Genomic DNA, 22085 nt, shown 5'->3' with positions numbered 1-22085 from the left:
AAACATAAAATAAATAAAACATAAAATAAATAAACATTTTCATGTTGCACCTCATAAACATGAAAATAGTGGTTGGTTTAAGTTACTAATTATTTATGGTTAATTATTGTCATGATTAACAGTTAAAGGGTAAACATAAAAAAATGTTCTTAGCCAATGAGCTGCTTCCAAATGGTACATTGTTGAGAAACGGTATGACCAGGCTAAATGGCAGAGATCTTCTTCATAGAGTTAGCAGAATGAACAGTTCTTAATGTCTTTTTTGTATCGTTGAAGGAAAAACTTACAGGGATAAAAACGATGGACCATCTTAAAAGATACCTCTTTGATCTTATTAATAGTTAAATATTGAGATGGAAGACACCAGATTTTTTCTAGTTCAGGCTTGATGCGAAGTTATTTCAATAAGAGATAACATTTGGAACAGAGACCATGTCCTTCTGACATAAGCATATACATCATGTTTTGTTTTTTTTTTTGCTTTTTAGTGGAAAAACAGATTTGACCAATACTAGTGTCAGCAGGGTCCAGACATGGTGGAGTCAGCACAGAAATTATTAAAAAAAACCTCATATCACTAATATATGTTTGTTTTTGATAGCATCAAAAACAAACACATATTCCTTTGGTGGTATGGGAATGGCAAATGTCTTTAGAAGTTCAGAGCAAGACATTAAAGACCAGAAGAGAAGCATTTGTTTATAGTAATTACATAGCTTTATGGGTTTTTCAACGTTGTAAGGCCACCAAGTTTTTAGAACAAATAATTAGGTATAAAATTCCAGATTGAGGATAAATTCTTAAGAAACTGTTTCATTAAATTTATTTTCAACATATTGTTTAAGGTTGAAAAATTAAGAAAATTTAGGCAACCAAGTTTGTATAAATTTCTTAAATGGGTTTCGTATCCTGTGGGATACAGAAATTTCACACACTGTAGACAAGAGGGCTATCACCCACCTGCACGTCACATCACTTGATACATTTAAGGTGAGTTGGGGAAAATATCGAGTTCATGTGACCTTATGTTAGCATTCAAAAACAAACTAATACGGGTATATCAAGTTCAAAACGGCAGACAGTATGGACAAAGACATGCATTGTGAGATATGAGTTGTTATTAATTCTTCAAGTAGTTTGATGTCTCTTGTCTATGCTTTTATTTTGAAGTGCTTCCTTTTATTTTGAAGGAGATTTGTTCCATTTATTTTCTTCTTCTTGACGTTTGTCAACTGATCTGTTTTCTGTTTACTGTTCAGACCGGTGCCGCAGTCATTGATGATAAACTGCATTAATTTATTTGCACCTTTTTAAGACATAATTCTTCAGTAAACCTATTTAAACACCTGCTGACCAGTGTGCTTTCTGACCGAAGCCCTGTAGTGGTCAATTAAGAAAATCCAGCAAAAGAGGTCAAAATCCTCATCAGTTGTTATTTTCATATACATACTGATGTGAGAGGGCTTGCTTTTGTAAAATGTTGTTGTTTAAGAGTGATTTAATATATATTTAAAAAAAATATGAATTACATTTAAACTGAATGTAATTGATAAAGTGGTATCGTCGGATAGTTGACTAATTATAATCTCTTTTTCAGCAATAGTGATACATTTCGAATGGCTGAGTTGAATGAAATCTGAAAGTAAATGAGCAGATCAAGAAAAAGTATGGGGAGAGCGGGCAACCTGGCCTGACACCTCACTTTAGGTCAAATCTAGAGAAATAGTTGTATAAAGTTTAATTGAGCAATTGGCATTTTGGGGCATTAAATTTTAATATTAAACCATTTAAAGTCTTTTAATTTATGTATGCTGAAACCATTAAATCAAATGTAACTGTATTGACATTCTCTTAGTTCATTTGTGCCTTGGGCCGGTTCTAAATGTGATCAGCATTTCATCATGTTTTTAGATCCACTAATTGATGACTTAATTTGAATTTAACAGAAGTGTAAATAATTTATATATATCTTAATTGTATTTTTTTTTTATTTGTTGTTTTTAAGATTCTATAGTTGTGGGTTTAAATATCGTCAGCAATGTCGTCCAGTAACATAATTACCCGGTAATATTTTTCATCTCCTGTCAACTTAACATCTTTTAATACAAAACCCTGGTGGAGCGCCTCGGAGCTCCCCGACCACCAGGCTTAGCAAGTTTTCTGGGGGAAACCCTGAATGTCTAAATCCCCACCCATTAAAAGCAGAGCATTTGGGTATTTTGATAAGCAGTGTAGGAATATACATTCTAAACCATCAAGTAAGAAATCATTTTCGGGTTCATAGCTGTCCAAACAGCTACGCTAGCTGACCACAAGAAATCCCTCTCAGCAGAGTACAAAGTGATGTTCACAAAGCTTGAAACAAACTGGAGTGCTGAACCCACCATTTCCACCCACCACCAGTGTATCTTATCACTGGAACTGCTGCCACTACCTTGAGAGACGGCATACAGGCAGTTCAAGCTGAGCTAGCTACGGTGACCGGAGAGAACAACAGACTGAGAGCTAAGCTAATTGACTCGGAAAGTAGGAGCCGCTGCAACAAAGCTAGGCAGGTGGGACTTCCAGAGGCCATAGAAGGATCGTGTCCAACAACATTTTTCTCTCATCTACTTCTGGGTGTCTTCGGGGAAGATATGTTGGGAAAGGCTCCAGAATTAGACTGAGTGCATTGGATGCTGATGGTGACAAGGGGCCCCAGTGAGAAACCCAGTGACAAATTCAGTCTGGATTCAGCGAATCCATTTCATACGACGGTTTGCCTTGAAGAGGACATATCAGAACACACATCAGTATTAATACTGTAAATTTGATAACACTAGTAAAATAGTTTACTTCACAATAATGGAATAACCTCGATGTCCACTGACAAAACTCGGACTATGCTACATAAAAAATAGAAGCCCGACCTAAACAAGGTTGACCCATTGAACACAACACCAACAGAGCGAATTTAGACACTCACCAGAATGGACATGTCTGGAGCAAACTTGTAGATATCTTCCGATGTTGGAGAACGTAATATCAGGACATCTCACCGCTGATACCCGGGACATTTGTCTCCTTTTCGTTAGCTCCGATAGCTTAGCCTCCTCACGTTGTTTCCAGGTAGGAAAACAGTGAAACTAAAGTCTGTTTTCCATCTTTTTACTGTTTTGGTCGTGTGATCGGACATTACATCCAATAACGCAGCAAGTTTGTACCATTGCTAAATCATTTTAAGTAACTTAGATTCAAAATATTTGTGAGACAGTTGTTTTTGTCGGTTATGTTTATGGCCCCTGAAGATGGCGCTCATATCCCTATGTCTAGAGCAGTGACGTCATAAAAAATTATTATTATTATTATTAAAGCTCTATTGACACCCATTTCGTCTGATTTGAAGAAGAAGAAGGTGGGAGGGCGGGGGTGGGTGGCTGGTTGACCTTTGATTAATTTCAATCAATTCGATCAATTTCCCTATGGGATTAATAAAGTTCAACCTAACCTAACCATTACCTCTAGAAACATTTCTTTATATCTTTTAAATGATGGCAGCACAAAAAACTTTTTGCTGCACAAACAGAGCACAAACGTTTTGACACCAATTGTGTCTGTTTTGAAGAAGAAGAAGGTGGGGGGGGGGGTCAACTTCACTCAGGTATAAAAATGCGGCTAAATAGCCTATGTTAATGTGATTATAATTTGACGGGTAAAAATAGAACATGACTGATTTTTTTAAATTAATTTTTTATGCTGTCGGTCAAAATGACGGAGAACAAAAAAGTCTAGCGTGACCTCTGATATACTGTACGTATATATATATGTACAGTATGTGTGTATGTGTGTGTGTGTATGTCATATACACACACACAGCCCAAATTTAGATAGAGCTATCTATGAAAGAAGTAACTGCAAGGGGGCCTTTAAGCATGACAGACTTGGATCTCAATGTCAAAAAAAGGAAAAATGGTCAAAGTATCAGTGGAAACATGCTTATTTTAAGGAAAATGCTATAATTCCAATTATATTAATTACTGCAAAGGGTATACTTTTTTCTCTTTTTTTAACCATTTTTATAACAAAATGTATATGTACATTTTTTAAAGTAATTCTTGCTTGAATTTTGAATCAAAATTTTGAATCTAAATAATAAGTTTGTGCTTAGGTGTATACATAGTTATGAAACAAAGAAGCAAAAAATACAGGAGAGCCAAACAGACTAAACTCACCCTTCTCATTTCTGACAGAGCAACCATCTCTGATCCTACTGGAGTCATATATCCGGACATTGTCTGGAGCCAAAAAAGAGAGGGAGAGAGAAAAAAAAAAGATATTGTTACCGACATACTAAACAAAAACAAGGAGTTTTATACATAAAAATGTTATTGCCCCAAAGACATTGTTTCTAGAAGACATCATTATTAGAAATTAATCTCTCATGTCCATGAGAATCTTGGGTCAAATTTAGATTGTTATTGTGATCATAGACAATGGCAAATGGATTTAGAATGGCATATTGAGGACCACACTTTGGCATCAGTCTTAAAAAAATACCAACATGCATATACTGATATGCAATGTGCACAGAGAGACTCAATTAAAAATACTGCACAGGCTCCACATTATGGTAGGTTAGAGTTGGGTTCTTCGACCTGTAATAAATGTAATTTGGAGCTTGTAGTGTGCACGCATATGTTTTGAAAATGTGTAAAGTTTTGTTGTGATGTACAGGGTGAGGTAACCTCTGATTGGTTATGGTGTAGAATTATAACCCTTTCACTACATTTTGGCAGCTAAAGTGGACAGTACTTGTAACACACAGAAAACCAAACCATGATAGGAATAAGTACACATGGTGCAAGGAAGGCCATCTGGCCATTCTGGATATTACAACATACCCCAACAATTGACTGACTGGTATAAGGAGCTTTTGAGAATTCTCCTACTGTAAAATTTAACTTACACCCTATAGCATATAAAGATATGGAAACCACTCATAAAAAGACTTAATAGGCCCATAGGCCTAGATAAACGAGCCAAACAGCACAGTATACTCAATTAATTATTCTAAGTAGATTAAAAAGTTTCTAAGGAAACCCAGCATGACTTGCAGCATTCACTCCTGTTAGTCAATGCAGCTGGCGTGGATTGCTGTATCCCCTTGGTATGATACCAAGCATGCATGTAGTGATTATAGTTATTAATGCTATAACTAACAAATGTGTATGTATTTGTTGTGAGAATCTCAAATATATCTTATTAAAACAAGACCGTAAGAGCCAAACATGTGTATTTTGGAGTTTATGGTCACTAGATGGGGTTGTGGCCTCAAGTATATGAGCCAAGAGGCAACAGGTCATAGACAGGTGTTGAGCCCGTAAGGGCATACAAGTTTTTGACCACTGTGGCAGAGTCAATGCTGTTGCTGTGTATCATGGAATAACTGGATTTGTTCACAAATGGTTTCATCTGAATAGGATAAATTCTGAATTTGCACTCCAAAGAAGATCTTTGGGATTGACTTTACATAGTACAACAAGTACTAGTCTGCGGCAGCAAAGGACCAGATGGACACACGATCAGTCAGATCACTGACTCCTCGATCACTGACTCGAGCAGTCAGTCATAGAGGAGGACCGGATCGTGGCAGCTAGGGAGGCAAGCTAGAGTACCACGTCTCTTTGCAGGTCATTGTAAATTGGATCATGGAATGTCAATAGGCGTCCAACGAGTATGTGTAGTGCTACACCATTGAAGGCCATTTTTGTGTGTGTGTGCATGAATTAAAACCAATGCATTGGTAATTGCACTCCTCACACCCCGGTCACAATTTGTTCCAACGGCTGCCATCTGGCTACATATACAGGAGTATTAAAGCAAAGACAAACAGACTAAAGAACAGTTTATACCCAGTAGCCATAAGGGCATTAAGAGTACCATTTATCACCCAATTTTATTGGTTGATGTTAATATTGTTATTATTATTTAGTGAATATTTTGATAACTTGACAGCTAAAATCAAAGGTAGTCATTGTCTGCGAGCAGATTTTTGCTCTTCAGCAGGGAGCTGGGAGGGTCATGCTGCAACGTGCCTATTGCTGGGTTGCAGGTGATTTAGTACTGACGTAACGAAATGCGGATGGGGGTCATGAAATAAATGCAGCCCGTTTACATTTAGTAGCTTCAAAATGCTTAAAGTCTGTATCTTGCACAGTTGTTTCAACCGTTCTCATAAAGAGAAAGTTAAACATTATTTTCATGTTCCGAAGGTAGTTGGTCATAAGAGAGTTCATTTTGTAAAAAATTACTGAAAAAAGAAGAGAAAAGTGGATCAGCAATCTACGGCCAAAAACAGGCGGAAACCAACAATGCCAGAGTTTGCAGTGAGCACTTTCTAACAGGTAAGGATCACATTGTTTAAATTGTATTTTCAAATATTTTATTGGACAGGATTTACTTGGAAAGACAAGCATTCATATGTAAGGTAAAATATATTATTTTTACTCCCAAGCTTTATTGTCCCCAGAAAAGGTTTGAGTGCTAATGTTGTTAGCAGCTAGCTTAGTGCTGACATTGGCATTTTACATCTTACTTTACGATTTTTTAGGTTGTCTAAGCGCAGCAGGTGATGTAGATTCCCAAGACTGGGTCTCTACCGTTAACCTGGGCTGTGACTATTTCTCCACTCTCTCTGGCCACGAACCATGTTTTCAATGGGGTTTCTGGAGATTGCTGCAAATGGTTGACTAACATTGTAGAAATGCAGTATGCCTCAACATTAACAAAAAACTCTAGCATGAATTTGGGTTTACAGAAGCTAAATAAATTATTTACAAGTAGAGTCAAGCACTTAGTAATAACATGGGTTAACTTGTAGTTTGAGTTAGCGATATGTTGACATAGACTAACTACTTAAAATAGCACAACTCACTAGTCACCTGGCAGAAACAAGTCGATAGTAATGTAATGCTTCTTTTGATCCTAAATGGTTGACCCAACCTTAAGCACAATAATTGTATGCATGCAGGCTTTTCAAAGCTGTCATCTGGCTCATCATACAATATGAGGTCTGCAGCACCAGATAGATAGTTATGTTGATCGGGTAAATCCTCAAGATTGTATGACAAGTATTTTTTACCAAGACATTATGGCTCACATCCTAAATATACCCGTATTCTTTCGAGATACCTTGTCTGTGCCAGCTCATTAAGGGCATTAGCATACTCGCTATCATCCATTTCGCCATGTTTTGAACCAGAGAAAATCCACTTCCTGACCTCCATCTGAATTTTGCACGTCATCCGTGTCACGTGTCTGAAATCCAGCAATTGATAAGTAGGCTATGCTCATGTCCCCTTAAAACGAAGAGCAGTGTGTATTGTATGTAGTCATATGATTCCACCCCATTAAATCTGTAACAAGAAGTGAAATAGACAGTGAGGTTTGCAAACAGCAAGATTGTTTAGTAGCTCCTGTCAGATGGACCTCTTCAGGTGAGAGATTATGATATGTGATGTGAGTTTTTATTTTAAAAAGTAAAATAAAAACTCACCTGAGTTTTTAGTAAGGGTGTGCTTACTTTTGTGCTTACTTTTTAAGCACACCCTTAAAAAGTAAGGGTGTGCTTACTTTTTAAGCACACCCTGTGTGCTTAAAAAGTAAGCACACAGGGTGTGTGGCTTAAGTACACCAGATGTGCACCATGAGATGAGTATCTTGACACACGAGGCTGAAGTCTTACATGTTTCAATCCAGGAGGAAGAGAAGCAGTTTGTTTGCCCCCACAATTTGGGGTCAGCAAGGACATTGGAAATTAAGTCAATGTATATTTCTAAACTTGTTCAATTGTGCTTATTTGTTCAAAAATTCTTAACTAAATGTATGCATTTTTTTCATTTATTTGAGGATGCTGTAGTTTTAAAGTGGCAATAAAAATAATAGTGAAAAAACACAATTACATATGCAACCCAATATTTTCCGTATTTGACCAGTAATTTTTTTTTTTTAAATCGATGGAAAAATCTGAGGCTCGTCTGTCATTTTGACAAATTACAATTCACACCCCTGACTATTGGTGGAGACATGCGGGACACTTTAAATTTTACGCAGAGAGTACATTGCGAAGGTAACTAAATCAATCAATAAAAAAAATCCTTTCTGAATATCATCTCTGACATGGACACTGAACTAAATCCATCTTGCTGACTCGAAGCTGACAGCACGCTGAAGAGTTATGGGCAGGCAAATTTTGGCTGAAATGGCACGTTTAGCAAACCTACAGTGTATACTAAACAGAGAAAAGTAAGGAGAATGCTGTTGTGTTATTATTATTTTAATGGGTGAGTAGACCTTGTTAAAAACAATAAAGTAATTACTTAATTAGACTGTAATGAGTGCAGTGAGCTGCACAAGTAAATGCACACACGGCTCCAACCTGCTCTGCTCAAGCTGTGGAGACAAAATCCTTTCTATCAGTCAGATTTGAACTTGACTTATGCTGAGTTTAAACAAAAAACAAAAGGGTGCTAGAAGATGTTTAACAAAAACTGGGAGAAGTTGCGCTGCTTACTCAAATGGTGCTCTAAAAATGAAAGCAGTAAAATCTTAATTAAAATAATATGTCTATATGTTTATTTCAAGCTCAACTCTCTAATTAAAATTAATCAGTTGGGTTGCATCGGGCTCAGGCATAATGTCTATGGACTCGGTCCGGATCAGGCTGGATTTTTTTTAGGTAAAATCTAAACTATAGCCCAGATTTCTGCTTAAGCTTCGGGAGGAAGTTGTAAGGCTGCATGTTCACACCCCAAGAGGTGAAGCGCTCATAACTTTAGTGGAGTTGATTCATTTCATTGTTCTGCCAGTGGTTTTCATTACTGCAGAGAAATGATATGTTATCTGCTTGATCAATATGTGATGAGATCTGGATTGTCTGTTCAACTTGTTGAATATTAACTGCATAAAAATTAAATGCAACAGACAAATAAAAAATTGATGGATAAAAACAGAATATGATGGAATAGTTTTATTTTTAACACAGTCAAATTGACAGACAACAAAAAAGTCTAGGGCGACCTCTGTTATATGCATGCAGTACGAATGTTTTCCATTTGACTGTTAAATCCTCAAAATATCCATCAATCCATTGTTCACCCTTGCCCCTAGTGGGGTCAGGAGGTGCTGGTGCCTATTTCCGGCTAACACTCCAGGCGAGAGGCGGGGTTACCCTGGACAGGTCACCAGTCTGTCGCAGGGCAACACAGAGACAGACGGGACACACAACCATGAACACACACTCACACCTAGGGAGAATTTAGAGAGACCAATTAACCTGACAGTCATGTTTTTTTTTTTTGTGGGAGGAAGCCGGAGTACCCGAAGACAACCCACGCATGCACACTCCATGCAGAAAGACCCCGGGCCGGGAATTGAACCCGGGACCTTCTTCCTGCAAGGCAACAGTGCTACCAACTGCTCCACTGTGCAGCCCTCCTCAAAATATACCAAATGTATGTGTCCTATTACTGACTTTTATTGGTTTTAACACAAATCTTTTCATACTCTTGTTGAAGTTGACATTTACAATATTTGGTACTAAAAATTGCACATTTTAAGGTAGATTTTTGAAGATAAATTTCGTTAAAATAGAATCAGATGAAAAGTTTGTGTTATTTACTTACAGGTATGGGAGTTCCTCTCTCTGACGGAGGTATCATGTCAACAGTGAGGACTTGGGGTGGGTCAATACCCTTCCCTACTTTCTGATGGATGAGGTGCATCGCAAGGGCAAACTGCTCCCTGTTCAGTTTGCCCATCTGTCTTGTATCTGCCAAAGACCTGCAGAGCAGAAGAATACCGAGCTAACAAAATTACATTTATTTTACTGCTGAATTGCTGTGCATACCAACAGAAAATAACAAGGATCACCCAAGTGATTCTAGTTACTTCAGGTGCAATTTGTGTCATTGTGAAAGTTTGTGTCAGAATATAAAACTATGTAAAAAAGTGTAATAATGTTTTTAAAAGTCATCCCAATACTGTTACAAAAATGCTAAAAATAAGAGAGTACTTTAACTTACTTTCTATCTCTACTCCCTGTAGGCTTTTGAACATGTCGTGTGGTTTTCAAGGGTTAATAGATACAATTTCAGTCTTATACACAGGGAGAAGCAGGAGGACATCAATGGGTGGGGCTTCAGTGATGTCCTGAACTATCACACCAATGTGGGTAGCAGTACTCCCTGATGACAAATTTAAAAAATCTGTTGCAGATCAAATGTTGCATCCAATTTAGTTTTGGAATAGTCAAGGGCTGAGGAGTCAAATTCCAAAGTATTCCTGTTTTCCTTTTTAGAGATTAACAAAGGTCATTCAGGGTGCTGTGGTGGCGCAGGGGTTAAGCAAAACCCACATTAGGAGGCCTTAGTCCTTGACGTGGCTGTCGCAGGTTAGATTCCCATCCAGGTGACCTTTCCCACATGCCTTCCCTCTCTCTCATTACCTACTTTGCTGTTCTAACACTTTGAAATAAAGGCCACTAGAGCAAAAAAATAAAATAAAATAAAATAAATGCAACCCCCTGGGTTATATGTTATTGTTGTTTTGAAAAATAAATTTAATGTATGCAACTTAATATCTTAAAATAAAATATAATAATTTCCAAGTCTTTTGGTAGGAGTTTGAAATGAGCAAGAGTTCATTAAAAAGAAAATAAACAGTTGAAGTAAAAAGTCTATTAAAATATTGTGTTCTGTCACTTTAAGAACGAACAATATTGTATAGTTTGTATGTAAAGTACAGCTGAACACAAGGTGTGAAAGACTAGAGTGCTGTGTACAGTGAACTCTCGCTATATCGCGGTTCACCTTTCGCGGTCTCGCTGATTTGCATCGTGCATTGTGTTCTGCATTCTGATTGGCTAAACAGTCTCTCCGCTTCTTCTCTACCTGTGTGTCAACAACATTGTGGTTTAATATGTACACGTACGTAAAACAGATTGCCAAATTTAACATAATTGATGGTGGCATGTCGGTTTATAAGAATCTTTTTGCCCAGAAGAAAAAAGAGCGACAACAACTACAGATAACTATGTTCTTCTCTCGAAAAAAACACACCTGCACCACGGGCTTTAGAAGAAAAAAAAACAAAAAACGCTGCAGAGCGGAGTCAGGATGCAGCGGCTCAGTCAGAAGAGCAGTGAAATACACGCGAGTCACTATTTGTCCTACTGTACTTTGCTTTTGTTTTTTTTTTCAAAATCATTTTTCATTTTCAATGTATTATGGAGTATTTTATTGTATAATAATTGCAAAAAAAATAAAGGTTTCTACTTCGCGGATTTCGCCTATCGCGGGTTCTTCTTGGAACATAACCCCGCGAAAAACGAGGGTTCACTGTATATGTTTTTTGGGTTGTTCTGTCTAAGGTCAGTTGCTATTGGGTGATTACACTTTTCCTGAATTCTGGTTGACTGGGTGGCGGGGCTAACGGGAGTACCGGGAGAGAAGAGGAGAGACGACAAGAAGACTCCGTGGAGTTTGCTGGAACTTTGGTGAGCCGTTATGGTGGAAAACCGGATAAACTGTGCAACAACTTAGCTGTGCACTAGCGCCAAGGGACAGCTGACGGACCGAGGAAGAAGCGGGCGGTGAGCTGGATACTGGAGGTCTGCATAGGAGACTGTGGAGAGGGAGAGACCAGCTGCGCCTGCGCTGGGCTGCTGAGGAAACCGATTTGGCTGCGGTTTCCTCCACCTTTACCGAGAAAGGCGTGAATTAAGTGACTGTTATCTGGAGAGATGAGTCGTCAGGACCTTATATAAACCCGTCACTGTGGATTGAGGACCAGTGGTGAGTGGCGTCAGTATCAGGCCTGCAACCGGGGTTTATTGACTATATTGTCGGCTTTCAATGGTTTTAGTTTTTGGTGGGCCCACTAATTGAAAACTGTCACTTATTTTCTGTGTATTGTGTTAAGACTAAAGGACTCTTTTGTGTTCGGGACTGTTCAAAATAGTTTAATTTAGAACTCCATAAGCATTTAAAAGAAAGGAAAAGTCCCTATTTATAAACCAGGTGGCTGACATTTGTCCCTAGTGGGGTCAGGAGGTGCTGGTGCCTATCTCCGGGCACCTATAAAAACTTGTAACTATAGTTAATACAATTAGCAGTACTAACAGTTAACTATAGTCACTGATTACAAGACTACTGTATTAACTACTGTAGTCTTGTAGTCAACACCTGTAATCAGCAAGTCTTTCCAATTAATGTTACTCTGACTGAGCATTTTTTGCTTAATTTGAAATGTTGCATAATAAGCAGAGTGATATTCTTTAATTTCTCTTTGTAGTAAAGGATTTTTGAATTGAGTGCTGCAGTTACCCCTTTTCCTGGTGTACTTTTCCTACCGCATTTTCTGAATCCTATTAATTTCCCATAAATTTGCGTGGATTCAGCACTCTTTTGTAGGATATGCTCTTCGTGGAGGGTGCCAGTGGCTGTCTTCTGGATATCTGTCAAGTCTGCTGTCTTCCTTATGATTGTGTAGCCTGCTAAGACTCAGGGACCCTTTGCATGTGTTTTCAATTAATCTTAATAGAATAATACTACCTAATGGGTGTTATAGCATGGGTTTGAATATTTAATTTTTCAATAATATTCACATTTTATAAGACACCAAATTTAGGACTGTCTGTACCTGTAAACTATATCAAAACTACAAGAAATTGAGGCTTAATATTTTTCATTCAAAATAATCTATAGAATAATTTCTGAAATGAGTGACAATGGGGGGGGCTGTATGGTAGTTGTTACTACAACTTTGACCGAATTGTTAGGAAAAAAACTGAGAATGTAAAAACATATGACTTAAAGTCCCAACTAGCAATCAAAATTTCATCTACTTACACGTGGACAGGTTTTCAGGTTTTAAGATAACGTTTAAAAAACAAAGTTATTTGACACAGTGGAATTTCTTGGTAGAGAGGACTGGACTGCCAGTGTCTATTACATTTTCAAACACACAATAGTGACAACCTATCCTTACCATATATGTGCAAGGATGTTCTGAGAAAGTCCAGATTGAATGAAGATATCCTTTACTTCCTGTCCACTGACAAAGCCATCCAGATCTGCGTCCGTCTTCAGAAAGATGTCATCATAGCGACCACGTTCTGACAATGGCACCACCCAATTCAGTGAATGCTAAAACATGAAAACATGCATGTAACGTCATATTTTGTGATCTTTTGAACTTCTAATTGTCAGTCAGTCTAATACTCTGTTTTGTTTTGTTTGTACATACACAGTTGTGTAACTAAAGTTCACAACTGTGTCACAACTATTTAGAAAAATCTAGTATTTCAAATAGTATTTCAAAATAAAATAACCTGAAGGGGCATTGTTATAACTGTTCCCTTCAATTGTTATAAAAATGCTATATATATGTAAAATATCACTTAAAAGAAATTTGACGCCTTGAAATTTAAAAACTCGTGCTTCTTTTGAAACCCCCACGTACAGGAAGTCATCACAACACTGATCCTCTGTTAATCCTTTAACAACAATTTTACCAGCATTTCACTAAAAGTAGCTCTTATAATCCTCTGTTGTAATGATCCAGCTCCAAGGAGGAGATGTGCCTTGAAGGTGGAGCCTGGTCCACCCAGGTGTTTTGCACAGTTGAATGGCTGCCACATGAGATTAAAAGATATCTTAAACATGCATGAAAGAATCAAGGTAACACACCAGGTACAGCCCTGCTCAAAATTATTGGCACCCCTTCATGTTTTGCATAACTGAGTGTTCAGAAATAAATGGAAATGTTCAAAATGTTTATCAGCAGGATCTATCAGTCAGAAGTCCAAAGCAATTCAAAGTAATTCATTTAATTTACAACATAGATATTTTAATTCCAAAGGACAAAACAGAAAACCAGCATGTGGACTAATATTGATACCCCTCCTTAATATTTGGTTCACACTCTTTGGCAGCAATGACATCCTCCAGATGTTTCTTATATCCATCTATAAGCTTCTTCCAATTCTCAGGTGACATTTTCTCCCACACTTCCTTTGCAGTATGCTCAAGCTCTTGTACATTTTCAGGGTTCCTTTCTCCAATGGCAGATTTCAGCTCCACCCAAAGATTTCCAATTGGATTGAGATCAGGACTCATTGCTGGCCATTTTAAAACAGTCCATTTTTTCCCTTTCAAGCACCATGCCTGCATGCTTTTGGAGGTGTCCTTTGGGTTGTTATCTTGCTGGAGGACCCAGGATCTTCACCTCAAACCAAGTTTCCTTACACTGGGCAAGACATTTCGCTCTAGAATTGCTTGATAATCTTCTGATTTCATGATGCCTGTGATATTGTCAAGGCCTCCAGTACCAGATGCCGCAAAGCAGCCCCACAGCATTATGGATCCTCCACCATGCTTGACTGTTGGTATAGTGTTCTTTACCTTAAAGACTTCATTGCACCATCTGTAAACATACTATTTGTGTGATTTACCAAAAAGCTCCACTGTTGTTTCATTTGTCCATAAAACATTGTCCCAGAAGGCTTGAGGTTTGTCCAGGTTCTCTTTTGCAAAGTCCAGTTGTTCTTTTTTACATCTTTTCTTCAGCAATGGGGTCTATCTTGGCCTCCACCCATAAAGTGGATGTTTAGTGTGCGGTACTTGTTGAAACAATTCCACCACGCTGCTCCAGGTTGGTCTCTAGGGGCCTCATGCATAAAGCAGCATTCACACAAAAAATGTGCAGCGTCATATTTTACACACAAGTCAGCATGTATGAAAATTAACTTTGTATCAAAGTTTGCGTAAATATAGAGATCATATTGATCTGCTGGGAAATGTTGATGATGGTTTATTAGTGTTTAGATTAATCTAGACTCATCATCCTGGAGCTCTGAGCAGAACTTAAAGAAGGAGCCATGTGGTACCGGTACCACATGGCTGCAATCATCTTTCAGTCGAGCCAGGCCCGCTTCATGAATGCGCCTTATGGACAGAAAGCATCTCTATTCTGTAAATGTACATCTTATGTACATGATTCCACTATTTAGAATAAACGTCCATTTAGAATAAATGTCAACTCTAAGACTCTCTGACACACTGTCTGTCTTTAAATCCCGGCAGAACACTCTGCTGGTCAAACAGGCATTTGCACGATCTCTTTATTTTTTTAATTTGGATTTTTTTTTCTTTAAAAAGTATTATTTTTATTTTTGTGAGGTGACCTTATGTGTCCTGAAAGCACCTTTTAAATAAAATATATAATTATCATTATTATAAATACTTATACTGCTACAAACAAGGACGTCTCCATGGTTATTGCTTCACGTGGTGGCAGACTTCTAGGTATTTATATTAATTATGTATTTATGGGTGGTAACAGGGTGGACCAGCAGCTGAGCTCTATTTCACGCAAATTGGGATTTATAAAGGAAAGGTGCGCTGCCACGTGCGCGTGCACAGCTTTATACATCCGAAGTTTTTTGTGCGGCGCACTTTTCTAAATTTTTCCGTACGCCAAGTTTTAGTGTGAAAACTGCGCAATGTTTTATGTATGAGGCATATGAGGCAAAGTCAGTCTTTAGATGTTTGACGTGGTGTTTTTTTCCACCATTCGCACCAACCGTCAAAGACTTCTGTCATCAATTTTCTCTTCCCCCCACGTTCAGAGTTGTTCTCGACAGTCTCATGCCTGGAAAACTTCTTAATAAATTTACAGGGACACCAAGGCTTTAGAGATGGCTTTATACTCTTTGGAGGTTTTGTGCTTGCAAATAATAGCATTTGTGGTGTCATAATAAGCATAACATAATAAGCCCCAGAATTTGTCTGACATTACTTTTAGTCAGGCCTTCCAGGTCCATCATTTCCCGGATGATCCGTTCTGCTGTCTCTTTGTAAATGTCAAGTTAATATATTACCTATGAATTACGTCGAGCTTCGCGTTGCTCTCCAGAAAACTGCAAACATTGAGACTAATATGAACAGCGTAATAAACGTGAAAACAGCCACAAACAAACGTGTTGTAAAGTTGCACAACTAAAAGCCATTATAATTATTAATATTAAGATAAGTGTCACAAATCTGTGCAGCCATCTGAGTGGTGGAGCTGCAGGAGGAGCTCTGTGCTGACAGCAAACGTAGGGCCGTAACAGAACCTGGAGGTTGATGGGGGGTGGGTGACTCTAAATCCTATTTTGAGTTTTCCAGACAATAGTGGAACACACACAAATTACTGAAGCTTTTCTTTTTTGTACTGTTGTAACCATTAAAAAATTTCCCCTTAAGTTCAACCTTATAAGTGGAGACACATTGTTGATGTTAACATTATAAAATAACTTACAACTAAGTATTGGCAAAGATCACTGTAATTTTCACAGGAGGCAAAGCGTTGTTAGCAGCTGCTGAAAGTAACTTAAAAAGTTACTTTTTATGTAACTTAGTTACTTTCCAAATAAAGTAATCAGTGATCTAACCAAGTTACTTTTTCAAGAAGTAATCAGTAATCCGATTAAAGTTACTTTTTCAAAGTAACTGTGCCACCACTGGCTATGTCACATGGGTGGAGGCAGTTCATCACTGCAGTTCATCACTGCAATGATTTGCAGTTTACCATGTCAATGGTAAACATTGACACAGTAAACATTAATATTCTTCTGAACACTATGGGAAAGTTAAAAATGAAGTTATTTCTCAGTGGTCCAATTCCATCACCTCAATGGGGAGACGAAAAACAGTCCAGGCTGGACATGATAAACAAATGGCTGATTAAAAGCTGCTCTGCCAGCTCAGTGACCTTCATCGATAACCTCTGGATCTACTGGCAGCGCTTTCACCTTTTTGGAAGAGGCGGACGCAATCTTAATAAACATGGGATAAAGCTACTCACTGCAAACCTTTTTCATTTCATCTACAAGGACAGCAATGTGATCATCGCTTCAGAAGAACAGGCTCAAGGAGTTCTGACTAGGATGAAACCCTCTGCATATCAGGAGCAAACTATTCCAAAACAAGCTGATACAACATCGACTGCAGACAGAAAGACTGGTTCCCTTCCTCCTTCTCCCCTCCCTCTCTGCTCCCCCACTCATTCACAGGATTCACAAGATACACATGAAGAAATGTCTTCTGGACCGGAGTTTCTTAAATTTACAGATGGAATGAATTAAGAGGCTTTACTTGGGACGTCTCTCCTTAGCGCTCACGTAGCAGACCTCACTTCATTTAAGCCACCTGACTCTAACTTCCCAGAGGATCCATCACTCTGCATTTCTGAGGTCTGAGGCCGGGGTCCAGATTTTATCTTTACACCCGTCTTACTCCAGAATGTGTCTGGCCCCCCAACACTGCAGAACAGGATATTACCTGTCCGGATCACTACAAGAAAATTTACAACAAACAGAAACATAAAATACAGCTGTTTTAATTCAAACATCAGACTGAAGAACTTTTGGCCTCCAAATCACTTAAACTAGCTCTTTTAAATACAAGATCTCTCTGTGCTAACGCTCTATTAATTAATGATTTCATCACTGAGCATAATATCGATGTTATGTTTCTGACAGAAACATGGCTGAATGATAATAATGAACCGATCGTACTAATTGAATCTGCGCCTCCTAAGTACAATTTCTTCAGTGAGAATAGAAAACACAAAAAAGGAGGAGGAGTGGCTTCAATATTTAAGAATACCATAAATTGTAGTAAAATCTCTTTGGGTCACTTCACCTCTTTTGAGTATCTTGGAACTGAGGTTAAAGGCCACAAACGAACTTTGAGAGTAACTCTATACAAAACTCCAACTTTTGTTGAAAATTTCTTTACTGACTTGAATAAGCTTCTATCTCTTATATGTATTGATTATGATTGTTTAATAATTGTCGGTGATTTCAACATTCATGTTCACAACCCCCAAGACAGAGGGGCAAAAAAGCTTGCTAATATTTTAGAGACTTTTGGTCTAACACAACATGTCAAACAAGCAACACACACTCAAAGACACACACTGGACCTGGTTATCAGGAAGGGTGTGAATATTTCCAATGTCTCTGTAACTGATGTCGCCCTGTTGGATCACTTTGCTGTTATCTTTGAAAGTTCTTTATCTTTTAACCCACTTGGACAAACAGCAACCATCACAAAACGTTCTCTCACTGAAAACACAGCAGAAACTTTTAATCAAATCTACTCTTCTTCCTCACCCTTAAGCTGTAATGATGTAGATAAGTTGGTAAATGATTTTCAGTCTAAAGTTTCAGATTTTATTGATTCCATTGCCCCAATTAAAATGAAGGTTGTGTCTGGTAAAAAGAAATCTGCATGGAGAAATGCACAAACAGTTAGATCTGTAAGACAACTCTGCCGTAGGGCAGAACAAAAATGGCGTAAAACTCAACTCCACGTTCATTGTGACATCTATAAAGAAAAACTACGTAACTATCATTTAACACTAAAACATGCAAGAGAGGCTTTCTTTGCAGATGTCATAAACAAAAACATTAACAATGCTCGAGCTTTATTTGCAACAGTTGACAGAATCACAAACCCTCCTGTGACGTTACCACCTGGACTTCAATCTAATGCAGCCTGCAACAAGTTTTCCAGCTTCTTTTCAGAGAAAATTCAAAAAATCAGAGGATTAATCTGTACATCCACTATAAAGCCAGTACCAATGCTGTGCCCAAACAAAACAAATACAGGAAATATGACCCAATTCCAATTACTTAATTATAAAACCCTACAGGAAATTATAAGTCAACTAAGCTGTCTGGATGTTTCCTGCTGTCTGGATGTTTTACCCACACATTTCTTTAAGAAAGTCCTGCCTGTTATTGCTACTGATCTGATCCAAATAGTAAACTCATCTCTCTCATCAGGCGTTTTCCCCCAGGCTTTGAAAACAGCAGCAATCAAACCACTTATAAAAAAGAACAATCTGGACAAATCACTAATGCAGAATTACAGGCCGATCTCCAACCTCCCATTCATCAGCAAAGTTATTGAAAAAGCTGTGTGTAAACAATTAAATAGCTTCCTAACTATAACCAACCGCTTTGACTCCTTCCAGTCTGGTTTTCATGCTCACCACAGCACAGAGACCGCCCTCGTAAAAGTGTTCAATGACATCCATATAAATACAGACTGTGGGAGAACCACAGTGCTGGTTCTGTTGGACTTCAGTGCAGCTTTCGACACTGTTGACCATGACATATTACTGAATCGACTGGAGAGTTGGGTCGGACTCTCCGGTCCAGTGCTTAACTGGTTTGAATCCTACATAAAGAACAGGGATTTCTTTGTTTCAATTATAAACTTCTCATCAAAGAGGTCAAAGGTCACATGTGGGGTACCCCAAGGTTCAATCCTAGGACCCCTTTTATTCAATATTTATATGCTCCCACTAGCTCAGGTTATAACAGAAAATAATATTAGCTACCATAACTATGCAGATGACACACAGCTATACATTACAATGTCACCAGGTGACTCAGAGCCCATCCAATCACTGAACAGATGCTTAGAAGAGATAAATGTGTGGATGTGCCAAAACTTTCTCCAGTTGAACAGAAACAAAACTGAAGTTATTATTTTTGGACCTAAAGAGGAACGATCTAGAGTCAATGCACAGCTTCAGTTATTACAACTGAAAACCAGCGATCAGGCCCGAAACCTGGGAGTAGTGATGGACTCTGACCTGAACCTCCAGAGCCACATAAAGTCAGTTACAAAGTCGGCCTTCTATCACCTGAAGAACATTTCCAGGATTAAAGGACTAATGTCTCAGCAAGATCTAGAGAAACTCATCCATGCGTTCATCTTCAGTCGTATTGATTATTGCAACAGCGTCTTCACAGGTCTGTCCAACAAAACAATCAAACAGCTGCAGCTGATCCAGAACGCTGCTGCTCGCGTTCTCACTAAAACCAGGAAGATAGAGCACATAACACCAGTTTTAAAGTCCCTCCACTGGCTCCCTGTAGCTCAAAGAATAGACTTTAAAATACTGTTGTTAGTTTACAAATCACTGAACGGCTTAGCACCACAATACATTAAAGATCTGCTTTTATTGTATCAACCTTCCAGACCTCTCAGGTTCTGGTTCTGCTCTGCATCCTCAGAACCAGAACCAAACGAGGAGAAGCAGCTTTCAGCATCTATGCACCACAAATTTGGAACAAACTTCCAGAAAACTGTAAAACAGCTGAAACACTGACTTCTTTTAAATCTAGACTAAAAACCCACCTGTTTAGAATTGTATTTGAAATGTAATCAATTACAAATTTAATGATGGAACTTGACTTAACGCTGTGTTTTGATTGTTAATTCTATGTTACATTGTGTTTCTATGTTTGATATGATGTAAAGCACTTTGAAATGCCTTGCTGCTGAAATGTGCTATACAAATAAAATTTGATTTGATTTTGATTACGTTTTTCTATGTTTTACTCAGTGTTCATCTTTTAAAATGTTCTTTATCATTTGCTGTTTTTTATCAAACAAAAGGTATTTGCAGTAAAACATTGTTTAACTTGATGAATTTTCTTCAGTAAGTATTCAATAATATGTACTTAAACTTCATTGGTGCCAATAATGGTAAGCAAGACTGTATGTTTTTAATGAGGGAATAACATTAGAACATAAATAGATTTTTACATTATTAGGGTATAATGTGATAAAAGCAGCATATTTGAATTCTATCATTATCAATCTTTATAAAACTAAGACTTAAGATGCAGCCAGCTTTAACAAAGAACATCTAGACAGAGTATCATATGGATATTAATGTGGTTATGCCTGCTGCAAAGTGGTGCAGTTTCCTGGAATACTCTTTACCATTACCGTCCAGGATGACACAGTTTGTTTTCGTGTCACCTGGTATCTGTTGTGTTCAATATCTGAACAGTCTATAAGCTATGATTCTGGGCTACAGCCAGGGGTGGAAATAAAAGAATTTTTTCCACCAGCCCCAGTGACTGGTGGAAAAAAACTTTTACCAGCCACTCAGACATTTCACCAGCCACTGTTTTTTTTCCCTTTCAATTACAAACCCCACCACTACAAGCAAATTACATAAAATATATGATTTATTCTCGACTGATTTGATATATTTTTTGGTAAATTATGACAGCCTCGGGCCACTCCATATACAGTATGTGCATCAGTCTGTAGTCCCGTCAGCCACTCCTACCCTGGACAGAAGTTCAAACTGAATGCAGTGTTTTCTTTTACTGTTCAAATTGTCAACCTGCCATAGTGGCGGGTGATTTCTCCAATTTACACGCTACTTTATACTTTTAACCGCATTTGGCCAGTGGCGGGTGCTAATTTCCACCCCTGGTTACAGCATACCTAAACTACCCAAACCAACTTCACCATCATGTCCAAAAGGACCATATAAAATCATGGACAACAGTTGTTGCAGAAAAGTGTTCTCCCCCTTCTTGATTTCTGATTTTTTTGCACATTTGTCACACTTAAGTCTTCCAGAACATCAAATCAATTTAAATATTAGTCAAAGACAACATAAGTAAACACAAAATGCAGTTTTTCAATCTACAAGGCCCTATGTGAAAAAGTGATTGCATATGGAGCTAAAACAGTCTCATAATTCACAAATGCACAACACAAGATTCACAAATGCATGAGATTCATAAATGCACAGAACAGGATCCACAGATGTATTTTTGATGCAAACACAAATATATCTTGATTTACAAGCTGCGTCTGGCCTGTTGGTAGCGCTGCATTTATCTGTGAATTTTGAGATTCCCCTGACGTCTCAATCCACAAGTGTAACCCTAACCCTTTTCTAAACCAGTAAACTATCATCACCTAATGAGATAGCTTCCTTGTTTCAGTCAATAATATGAATGGACTCCTCCTTGGGGTAATTTGTGTTATAATTGGAGGTGTAGAGCATTTACTACACTCTTCTCAGAATTTTCTCAAAAATTCTGTGCCAATGGCTTTCTCCAGTGTAACAATGTCTTCCTGATAGTCGATGCTGTCAGTCTGGCTGTGGCCAGGTAACGCTCTGGTTCTTTGTAGAAATAGAAAGATATATGTCAGGCTTAAGACTTATTTTAA

At 38.0% G+C, this 22085-nt stretch overlaps 2 protein-coding genes across 7 annotated transcripts in view; both read right to left on the bottom strand.

Moving 5' to 3' along the window:
* LOC116726052 (uncharacterized) overlaps positions 1-22085 on the bottom strand; it is a 591833-nt gene that overhangs the window by 90388 nt on the left and 479360 nt on the right. The gene's annotated exons all lie outside the window — the stretch shown is intronic.
* Positions 1-22085, bottom strand: part of eps15l1a (epidermal growth factor receptor pathway substrate 15-like 1a) — a 138560-nt gene that overhangs the window by 72897 nt on the left and 43578 nt on the right. For all 6 annotated transcript variants that reach the window (XR_004340523.1, XM_032572523.1, XM_032572522.1 and 3 more), the window contains 3 exons: positions 13027-13184; positions 9663-9819; positions 4212-4274 (listed from right to left, as the gene is read on the bottom strand). Coding sequence is in view for 5 of the 6 variants with exons in the window: in XM_032572523.1 (XP_032428414.1) it covers positions 4212-4274; positions 9663-9819; positions 13027-13184 (378 nt within the window). In the remaining variant the exon portion in view is untranslated. The remainder of the gene's footprint in view (positions 1-4211; positions 4275-9662; positions 9820-13026; positions 13185-22085) is intronic.

The sequence above is a fragment of the Xiphophorus hellerii genome, chromosome 9, assembly GCF_003331165.1.
Source record: "Xiphophorus hellerii strain 12219 chromosome 9, Xiphophorus_hellerii-4.1, whole genome shotgun sequence".
Lineage (NCBI taxonomy): Eukaryota > Metazoa > Chordata > Actinopteri > Cyprinodontiformes > Poeciliidae > Xiphophorus > Xiphophorus hellerii.
Note: the sequence above shows the minus strand (reverse complement) of the source record. Positions and strands in the feature narration are given on the sequence as shown.